Source organism: Osmerus eperlanus, chromosome 12 (genome assembly GCF_963692335.1).
Source record: "Osmerus eperlanus chromosome 12, fOsmEpe2.1, whole genome shotgun sequence".
Lineage (NCBI taxonomy): Eukaryota > Metazoa > Chordata > Actinopteri > Osmeriformes > Osmeridae > Osmerus > Osmerus eperlanus.
In genome coordinates, this window is record NC_085029.1 from 16991914 (window position 1) to 17003388 (window position 11475).

The window sequence follows — 11475 nt, forward strand, 5'->3', positions numbered from 1 at the left end:
GAGGAAGAGAGAGAAGGGGTGGTAGGGAGAGAGAGAGGAAGAGAGTTAGAGAGATGGAGGGGGCCCTGGTTCCTGGCTGTGAGTGCTGATAACTTCTGGAGAGGATAAGCCTTGTGTCTCTGTTCTGTGTGATAATAAAGCAGCTGCTAGCGGGTCTGGAGAGAGAGACACCCTTTCCTAACCTTCAGAGGAACGTTCACACACTCACATGTTATGGCAAGCCCCCTCTGAGGGCTTTTGTGTGTGTGTGTGTGTGTGTGTTTAAAGTTGGTGTGGGCGCCTTGTCCATCAGACTGTTTTCAGGTCTGTAATTTAGAGGCCCCTTGCCTTGTGTACCTTGTGATCTTAGCAGATTTTTTTTTTGCTCAGCGCTCATGTCTGACCTGGTAGCCTGTAAATGACTGTTTCTCAACCCTGGTGTTGGGGACTCGCTGTCCTGTATGTTCTGGATGTCTCCCTCTTCCAACACACCTGAATTCAATTAAATGTGTTTTTATTTTATTTATTAGTTTATTTTACAGGGACAATGCAGTTAAACATAGCTACAGAGCAAAGTTTGCAGCTGATGTGATGCACATAGAGTTTCTAGCAAGAGCTAATTTTCAACTCCCATCCCTGGATGAGCCTTTCTACAATATCACGTAATAAAAACAATATACAATTTAAAAAATACAGTATAAAAAAATACACATTCAGAACACACGCATTCTAGGAACTAATTTGAAGGGTACACAATGCAATTGTACTAATTGAAAACTCATTCACGCTCAGACATTTACATGGGTACAGTTTTGGTTTGCTTTCAGCCATGCCTTAACCCTTGTGTTCTCCTCGGGTCGTTCTGACCCATCAGTCATTGTGACCCACCGTCGTATTGCGACAACTTTACCGCATACAAAAACAAAGTGAAGCATTTTCTTTTAACCGTCGGGCTGTCTCAGACCCCCCACATTGCGAAGGTTAAAAGAAAAGTATTTTTATTTGTTTTTGTATTGGGTAAAATTGGGTAAACACAATGATGGTTCGTTATGAACCTTTGGGTCATGTGACCCGAAGGCAGCACGAGGGTTAAGCCTAAAGGTGAACATTTTAAACTCAGAAATGATCTTAATCTCTGTGGGCAGTGAGTTCCACAGTTTACAAGCCCAGCCCTGTAAGAAAAGGCTGATGTACCAAAAGATGTCCTGCACTGTGGGATTTTACAATTTTGGTTTAGGGAGCCCCTTGTCACTCTACCGCTATTTAGTCTCTGAATAAATGTACTCAGGGGTTCAGGAGCCAACTTATTGGTACACTTAAATAACAATTTGAGAAAACCTATTGTCATCAAGCTTTGCAGAAGCCTGACAACAACCCGTGCATTTGAATCAGGTGTGCTGGAAGAGGGGAACATCTGAAACAGCAGGGTTGGGAAACGCTGCTGTAGATGACAAGTAGCTTAGAAAGATGGTTGAAGACGGTCTCTCTCTCCATGCCCCTCCTCCTCCCTCTCTCTAAGGAGTTGAGGGGGTTGTCCAATTGCCAGCAGCTGTTGCTCATTTCACAATGGTTCCGCCCATGTTGTTACGGGGTGGAGAGTAGGACTGCACTCTGTTGAAGAACACCGCTTTTAACTTAGAGGCTCGGAAGAACGCTGCTGGGTCGATGTGGAGGAAAGAATATTCAGACAGGGTGAGGAATTTCAACTTCTCTCTTTTCTGTGTTGAGAAAACTTTCTGTTCGAAGGAAGGCAGGAGGGAGAGAGTAACTGTTTGCTGTGGGAGTGAAAGAGAGTGGGAGAGAGAGAGAGAGACAGAGAGAGAGAGACAGAGAGAGAGAAACAGAGAGAGAGAGAGAGAGAGACAGAGAGAGAGAAACAGAGAGAGAGAGAGAGAGAGACAGAGAGAGAGACAGAGAGAGAGAGACAGAGAGAGAGAGAGACAGAGAGAGAGAAACAGAGAGAGAGAAACAGAGAGAGAGAGAGAGACAGAGAGAGAGAAACAGAGAGAGAGAGAGAGAGACAGAGAGAGAGAGACAGAGAGAGAGAAACAGAGAGAGAGAGAGACAGAGAGAGAGACAGAGAGAGAGAGACAGAGAGAGAGAGACAGTCAGAGAGGAAACTTAGTCACGCTCAACTGTTACATGGGGTGAACTTATAACTTAACAAATACATTAAGTTAAGTTTTATTTTAGATGGTAGCCTACCATCAAAAACAACAATATATTCAAATGTTATCGTGTGTGTATATATATATATATATATATGAGTCAAAAAAAGGTATCCAGGATGTTGTTTTTCATGACATGTGGCTTGGTTGTGTCAATTTCTGTGTCATACAAACTGCCAATTAACCCTCGTGCTGCCTTCGGGTCACATGACCCAAAGGTTCATAACGAACCATCGTTGTGTTTACCCAATTTTACCCAATACAAAAACAAATAAAAATAATTTTCTTTTAACCTTCGCAATGTGGGGGGTCTGAGACAGCCCAACGGTTAAAAGAAAATGCTTCACTTTGTTTTTGTATGCGGTAAAGTTGTCGCAATACGACGGTGGGTCACAATGACTGATGGGTCAGAACGACCCGAAGATAACACAAGGGTTAATGCATAGAATCCAACGATGGTGAACCATAAAGCCATAAACACAAAGCCATAAACACTATCTCTTTTCCCTCCCCTCTCTTTCTCTCCCCTCTCTTTCTCTATCGCAGACTCGCAAGAACAGTTATTTGCCGTCCACATACCCTCGAAAACTCCAGCAGTGTAAAGTCAAAAGTTTTTTCTGCTGACTAACGAACAGTTCGCTCCTCCACACCGCTTTTCTCTCGCTCTCTGTAAAACAACAAACCACATCCTGAGAAGGACTGTCGGTGTCTCCCCCCGCTCTCCCCCCGCACCCCTTCGCCTCCTCATGCCCCACTGGGGGGAGCGTAGGGCAGGGAGCAAGAAAGCAGTCTGCCGTTCAGAAACAGGCCGGCCATGACCCGCACGGGCTTCAAGCAGAGGTTGCTCATCTGCTTCCTGGTGGTCAGCTCCATGCTGGGCCTCTACACTCTGTGTGTGAGCCTGGAGATCCAAGTGCCCTGGCACGTGATGGCTCTGGCACCCTTCCCAGGCACCCGCCGCGTTGAAGAGCCGAGAAGGTACGCGATCGTCCTCTCTTTGAATGGGTCTGTGTGTTGTCTGATGTTCTTTTAGACGGATCGTGTCGACGTACGGTAACGATGTTCGGTCAGTTGTGTGTTTCACCCGTAGTCACAAGCCAGTCCCTCGTTGCATCGATGGAGAATACTGTTGGACCTCACATCACTCTTATGAATTAATACAATTTGTGACGTTTCTGAAAAGCCTAAAAATGTTCGAAATTCAAATGACCACCATAACTCTAAATCAAACAAATTCCGAAACACAAACTATGTAAATTGTTTAAAGGCCAGTAGAAAAGTATAACAGTGATGTAGGCCTATTTAAGTGTAGTAACAATCAGGGGCGATTCTATGATCAGAACTTTAGGAGTGCTCAACCCCCAATGAGAATGTGACATGAATACAGTGCCTTGCAAAAGTGCTAAACCCCCTTGCTATAAATCCTTAATTTCACTGGATAACAATTAATACATTTATTTATTATTATGCAAAATATTGAATGAATGAAAAAACTAAGGATATCCCTTTCTTCATGAACTACCAGCGTCAAATGATAATGAACAATAATAATTTTTAATTATTATTATTTTTAGGGGTGCTCAGATGAAATTTAGGGGTGCTTGAGCACTCCTAAAAAGGGTCTAAAATCGCCAATGGTAACAAAATCTGGTTTGTGACCTAGTATGACCTGGTTGAATCCGCAATCAATCCCTAAGTATTATTACAATTTTTTTTCTTGTCAGCCTGCTTGTTTTTCCAAACGACTAGTCATAAAACAGGATCTGGTTACACGCTCTGAGATCATGGCGGGATTTGGAGGGTCTTTCGGTTTCATTTTTTTCCTCCTGGAAGTCATGTCATTGTGGTTTTCCACAAAGGATCCACACATTGCCCTAATGAGAAAAGCCCCTGGAGGTAATTCACCGGAGGTGGTCTGTCACACATGTGAAATGTAAACCTTGTTGTTTTGGGCAATCCTACAACTTTAAAAGCTAGCTATCCCGATAAGATGCATTGAGATTGAGAGGCTGGAGAAATGTCATGTGGTCATCTCTCAATGGTCTGATTCAGAGTCTAAATGCCTGTTTCAAACTTGGATGGGTTGGTTCAGACTCTCGTTTACAACTAGCATAGTCTGACTGTGGGTTTATCCGAGAAGAGCTTTAATCTAAATGCCACGGTCTTTAAATAACCCCTGTATCCCTGCAACATCTGTGTATTTTGCGTGGGAGTCTTGCTGTTCCTTTTCCTTCACTCTACAGCTTTCTGTACTAGAAGAATAGATGGGGTGGGTGCTGTTTTTACTCTATGGAGTAGAAGAAGTTTTCTTCTAGTGGTTTTGTCTTGGACTATATTTGAGACCTGAACTCCTCACCCTGAATTCAACAAGCTCTTGGTGCAACAAATTCCCCTGGGGGCAATAAAGGTTTTCATTCAGAATAAAGAGTTATGTTGGTTTTGGAAGAGATCAACTACAATAGGTAGAGTTTAATTACATTTCAGAGATGATCATGTCTAAGTCAAACCTAGATACTAGAAGCCAAACGGAACATGTCATTTGTTTTGTACAGATTATGGTTCATGGGGGGAAATCAAGGCATTTATTGTCATCTTTTTACCAGCCATTTTTACAAAAGCACAGGTGACTGCTATGACACAGTTTGGGACACGAAAAGCTTAAACTCGCCTGTTTGTGGCTTTGATGCTACCCCTTCACCAGTGTCTGACTTGAACCATCAGAACTAGTCATTTTCTGCAGTGAAGTGGTTAAGAAAGTGCATTTTTGTTCAATGACACCATGTCTGTCTGCCAAGGGCCTTCCCTTTACATTCTGCCCTTCTTACACCTCCCCCCCTCACTTTCCTCTCCTGACAGCAACTCTAGCCAAGTGACCATGAGTTTGCCTCACTCCACCCATGTCTTGAAGCTGTCAACTGAATCTGACCACCAGCATTCAAGTAGCGGGGTGATTACAACCCTAAAGGCCCAGCCCACTCATGGAGCTCTACCACGCCAGGAGGACTACACTACCAGTAGCCGCAGTCCGAGCCCTCAGCTCACCGCGCGGAGGCCTCAGCTCTCCGCGAGGAGGCCTGAGGTCACCACGAGAAGGCCTCAGCTCACTGTCAAGGATCCTCCTTTCATCGGCGACAGCTACGCCAGGGAAGACGCCCCACCGCAAACGGTGAGTTCCGTTTCAGGAGGGTCTCATGGTTTCTCAGGTCTGTTTCGTCATTGCATTTTGTAGTGTCATCACATGCTCTACTGGGGGGGAGAGAGAGGGGGGGGTTTGAATAGGGGGAGGTGGGGCCTTACTGTGATGCATTTGCATATAGTCGTTAGATGAGTAAACTTCTTAGGAGTATGGATTATGGATGGATTATTATGGATTTAAACAGCATGCCAGTCCACAAACGGTTCAGTCGATCTTTCCACACATTCCAAAATCAACCAAGAAGTTGACTCACCAGAAGTTGATTGACTTTAATTGCTTGTGTTGCACATTGCCTAATGCATTGTGGTCAAAAAGATAACCCACAGAGATGTTGCTCAAGTCTGTCTGAACATTTCACAGCACTTGAACTGAATTATCAAACTGTTTTCCCAAAACGGTAATCTAACTGAACTATTTTCTCTGTCAAATTTACATTTTCTCCACCCTCTGTTATACTGTTCTGAGATAGAAGCTTAGTTTCCCAGCTTAGTCATTGCTTAGTTTCTGTTGCTGTCAGCTGGTTACAATCTTCTCCTCTGAGGGGAGGGTTCATGTACTACTACCCTTATGTCTCTGTATAATTAACCCAAAAGAAGATGGAAAAACATGATAACATCTTCCTGCTGAACAGAATTCTGTAAAGGCAGTGTATGTGTTCATCGCTGTAGAATGAATGTTTACCCCTGCGAAATCCCTACATGTATGAATGTGCATTAATGTTGGTAATGAATGTTGGTGGTGGTCGGAGGGGCCGTAGGCGCTGATTGGCAGCCACGCTTCTGTACCACCACCGGTTTGACTGTGTCTGAATGAATGCTGGAATCTGTAAAGCGACCTTGAGTACTCTGAGTAGTAGAAAGTGCTATATAAGATCAATGATATATACTATTATTACTATAATAGTAATAATAAAAAAATATTTAACCTTCGGGATGATTGTGTGAAGTCACCTGCTGTATGTCCTACAGGAGTGTGCAGACGGTGTCCGTAGCAGGGTGTCTCAGACTGAGTTTGGGGAGAGGTTCCTGGTCAACATCCCTGTGCTTCAGTGGGCCAAGCACGCCACCCAGGAAGAGTACGAGCGCCTTCGACAGTACCCCGGGACCCACGGATGGAAAGGACTCGACTTCCAGAGTAATTCATCATTTGCGTTTCCCATTTAGTGATTTGCGTGATTCGACGTGATTTCACTTTAAGCGATTCGAAAATCATGCTTAAGCCCCAAATGGGTTATTCAGAAATTCATCTTGAAATGTAAACCGACCCTAAACTGCGAGGTCTGTTCCCTCAGCCGTCCTGGCCTCCCTGTCGGCCCTCAACACTGAGGCAAACCGTCAGATGTTAGATGACTGGGCACGCAGGGCAAATGGATCGAGCTGCATTCGGTGTGCGGTGGTGGGTAATGGTGGGATACTGAACGGTTCAAACAGAGGACGGGAGATCGACCAGCATGATTACGTCTTCAGGTATTCCTTGGCCTCCGCAAGCGCTCCCTCCAGCAGAATCACCGGAAGTTTACTAACACATATTTAATGAATAAATATTCCTATCATAAAAAGTTTTACATTTCCACCATTGAGAAAAATGTAAATGGCCAAGTTTACATTTTCTGTCATACTGTAATTATACACCGCTCAAAGCTCCTGACTGGTTGTTGTGGTTACTAGAGGGGCTAATGGCCTGTGTGTGTGTATATTGAATTCCAGGACCAACGGGGCTATCACCAAGGGCTTTGAAAAGGATGTGGGTACGCGTACCTCCCACTACACCTTCTCCACCAACACGATGCGTAACTCAATGGCCAGCTATGGAGGTCAGGGCTACCATGGCCCCCCACAGTCTGAGGTGAGATCACACACATTTACATTTAGCACACGCTCTTATCCAGAGCGTAAGTACAGGGACATTCCCCCCGAGGCAAGTAGGGTGCCTTGTCCAAGGACACAAGGTCATTTTTCACGGCCGGGAATCGATCCGGCAACCTTCTGATTAATAGCCCGATTCCCTAACCGCTCAGCCATCTGACCACCTTTCTGGTTTTGCATAGACTTGTCATTGCGGTTCTCCTCTGTTTCACAGGAAACACGCTATGTTTTTTTGCCTGATCACGACCGTGACTACCTGCTGCTGAAGGCTGCTGCCATGAACACCACAGTGGAGCGAGGGCCCGAGAAGAACAGGAAGTGAGCCACACTTCCTGTTTCATAGCTTTAGGTCACGTACAGCACTGCAGATCCAAGAGGCCGCAGGTTCAAATCTCCCTCTGTGTGTCACTTTAGATGAAACCATCTGCTCAATGAATTTATAATAATAATAATAATAATTTATTATTATTACAATTTTATTTTTGTATTATATTTTTATTTCATTTTTTTATGTAATCGTTGTTGATGAAACTCACAATAATTTAGCTGGTCCATACATAATTCTCACTCCTTTCTTTCTTTCTTTCTTTTTTTAATTTATCAGGGCGTCCGTTTACTTTGGGAAGAACGTTTCAGTTCACAACATCAAGATGTACCATCCTGATTTTGTCCGTTACATCAGAAACAGGTGAGCATAAGGGAGGAGGATGAGTTGTCATGACTAGGGATGCGTATTGATAAGTTTTTAACGATTCCGACTCCTTATCAATTCCTGCTTATCGATTCGATTCCTTATCGATTCTCTTATCGATTCTCCCCTCTACAGCCAACTAGGTCTGTGCGTCCGGCACCCCCCCCCCCACACACACACACACACACACACACTCGTTTTAAACGAATTTCTCGAACTGGCTTTGACTGGCTCTGAAATGAGCTAATACCTACCACCTCTAGGCCTCTTCAGGCCTCTGTTTTCAAAACAAAATCTAGTCGGAGATAGAAACTTTCAGTTTCCTTGTGTTCAAGCTTCTATTACTCAACACCAGTAGGACTTACAGGGGTCCTAACAACAGGGGAAATAACTTCAGTGTCACCTTTCAAAAGAGACCATTTACATGCATGTACTCCAAATGGTTCAACAACAGCTTTCAATGTACTTTGGGTATGTTGTTTAGGCGTTTTCAGGCACATTTAACAGGACTATTAAAAGGTTAAACAATTAAAATGCTACGTTTAATAATGGATTAAAAATCGATATGCTCAGTTTAATAATGGGACACGCGAACGTTTGCTGATAACACACGCCGCCCCGATAACGTGAAATGATCAATAAGATCAATACTAATGGGAGACGAATGCCGGAGCTAAAATGTATGCTTCAAACGACGGGACAGAAGATGATTAGATCGACTACACACAATAAAGGCTAATAAATTGCTTCACACAGTAACAAGTGGTTGTGATCACTTTTGAGCAGTTTAGCTCTACCTTAGATAGTTAGAGATGAAGCGCGAACGTTAGCTGCGCTGCTGCATGCATCGAACACATGACGTTCCAGTAACTTTATTCCATGCTGTGTGTTCGAATGCTTCTTCATATTTGTAGTATTTCCTCCCTTCGACGAAATAGACTTTTTACACGCGTTACAAGTGGCGTTGTTGTCATTTTGTCGTGTGAAATACAACCAAACTTTAGAACGCTTCTTCCTAGTTGCCATGTTTGCTGCAGTCTGTCTGAATAAACTATAAAAGTTCGCGCATGCGCAACGGCACAGAGAATCGTTAACAGAATCGTTACGGAATTTTGCTAACGATTCCAAGGAATCTATTCACTGGGATACCCTTCTCGATACCCATCCCTAGTCATGACAACTGGCGCATAACTGAAATGATGCTTATTGGGTGGAAACTGTGGCAGCAGTGTTATCACAACAGAAGTGTCAAAGCCAGTTTAACAGCTTCCTGAGGATGTATATGTTTCATGACACACAAAAAAAGTGTTTGTTTGCCTCAACGTGCAGTTGGGAGGGTATATCTGATAACTTGTCAGGCGCACAGAACACAAGGTCAGACTGGGCACTGAACTTCTTGGGACAAGACAACACAAGCAGCCTGGCATAACATAACATATAAGTACTAAGAACATAGTACTATGTACTATGATAAGCTAGAATAGAAATTAAATAATAAACCTCCTAAATATACAAAATAGTATGCAATATACAATATACTAATACACAATGACCTATACTATATATACCTTATAGACCTAACTAACCTAAGACAAGACCTATACTAACCTAAGACAAGTGGGGTAAGTTAGTGCAATAATGAACTGAAAGTGACCAGTAAGAAATGTATCAATGTCCATTTAGAAGCCTGATGACCCTGTGTCTTCTTTTATGGTATAGGTTCCTACGATCCCATACCCTGACAACCAAATACAAGGATATTTACCGTCCATCAACAGGAGCTGTGATGCTGCTGGCTGCCATGCACACTTGTGACAAGGTAAACACCATTATCATCTTACAGCACAAGAGAAGGCATTGTTGAGGTTTACATTTGGGTGGAGAAGAATATGAGGTTAAAGTTATTTGTATTTTACCAAGATAAGAAATGATGAAATCGAACAATGAATACAATACACAATGGTGTCTCAATATAGATCGGCGATACCAGTCAATGTTACCAGAAGACAAAGGCCTTTGTGAGAATAATCTTGACAGAAATCTGAGAGGGTGTTCTGCCCAGTTCAATTCTGCCTTACCTGTGCAGGGCACACAGGTCTTGTGCCCCTTCCTTCCTGACAGAGAGGTGTTTGGGGTCAGACCTAAAGGTCAGATGATGTCCCAGGGGCAAAAGGATGCATCCTCCACCAGAATGTCTGTTTATGTAACAGAGACATAGAACATGTGATACATGTTTTTTTATTGTTGGCAGGTGAGCGCATACGGATTCATGACCCCCGACTACAGCAAGTACTCAGACCACTACTTTAACAGACAGTTTCAGCCTGTGGGGTTCTACATCAACCACGATCTGAGGATGGAGATGAATCTCTGGCAGCAGCTCCACAAGGCAGGACTAATCCAGCTCTACATGAGGCCTTGAAGGCCACAGCCTGGGGCTTGCCTGAAGACGCTACCCCTGAGGGGAAGGGGGAAGGCAGGCCTACCGAGCAGGCTGACAGGAACCCATACCCCTCCCCCCTCCCCCCTCCCCCCTCCCCCCTGTTCAGGAAGATATATTTACTTACTGTTGCTAAGCAGATGCAACGCTGACCTGTCTTGTACCTTCCTAAGCGGACAGCTCCAAAATAGCTGCAAGGTTTGTAATGTCAGTTCCTCAGCACATTTCGTTTGTGGTTTACCAGTTCATCACCAGGCTAATCTGGTAGCCCACCCGGTCCAGGAAACTTTATTTGTGTTGAAAAGGAAAAGGCAGTCCCTTCCTGTAAAACGCCCTCCTTGCCCTAATTGATTTGAGAACTACCAGCAGCAGTCATGGTCTATTGGTCTGGATATTCAGTAAGATGTACGTTTCACTGTTGCAACTCAAGCATTTGACCAAAATGAGTACATATCTGCCATCTAACCGTGAAAAGAATGTTGCTCCAACTTTAGGTTTGTGCCTTAATGTGAAGTTCTTTGTTGTGGAGGGAATCGGGGTGTTGGGTGTGTGTGTGTACTTTGCTGCCATAGCTACAATGGTCTCTATGGTGTGTGTGTGAGGACTTATCACCAGGACTTCTCTGAGGCCGGATATTTAAAGGTTGTCAAGAATCCTTGTTTCTTTTGTAAATCAGGATGAACCCGAGGTCTGGGAATAGTAGTCACGTGACCACTTTGATTATTTACTGTTAGGATCCTGGAATCACGTATGTTGATTTAATGTGTGTCAGAGAATAGGAGCCTGTCAAAACAGTGTGTGTGTGTGTGTGTGTGTGTGTGTGTGTGTGTGTGTGTGTGAAAGCATGGTAGACACCAAAGAAAAGTATAGCATCAGGGAAGAAGCTTTTATTAAAATACTTCATCATTTCTGATTTTCTTTTTCTTCTGCACTTTAATGAGACACTTTCTTTACAGATGAAGCCCAGTACGTTTTGTTTTGTGTCAATGCAAAATGTCCAATAGCAATGTGAATTCACACTGAATGATGGAGTTATGGGATCGATCTCTTTGTGCAATTTCTAAAATGATTGTTTTCACGCAACACAGCTATAATAAATCTGTGAAATGGCAAAGTAAAATCACTATGGAATAATG

The 11475-nt window shown here is 43.6% G+C and overlaps 1 protein-coding gene across 1 annotated transcript; it reads left to right on the plus strand.

The window, feature by feature from the left end:
• The first annotated feature begins 2827 nt into the window (after positions 1-2827).
• Positions 2828-11462, plus strand: st6galnac (ST6 (alpha-N-acetyl-neuraminyl-2,3-beta-galactosyl-1,3)-N-acetylgalactosaminide alpha-2,6-sialyltransferase). The gene is made up of 9 exons (XM_062474226.1): positions 2828-3125; positions 5004-5313; positions 6312-6477; positions 6635-6809; positions 7050-7188; positions 7423-7526; positions 7813-7896; positions 9619-9718; positions 10151-11462. Exons 1-9 carry the CDS (start codon positions 2962-2964, stop codon positions 10319-10321), a joined length of 1413 nt encoding a protein of 470 aa, XP_062330210.1. The 5' UTR covers positions 2828-2961; the 3' UTR covers positions 10322-11462.
• Positions 11463-11475: the final 13 nt, after the last annotated feature.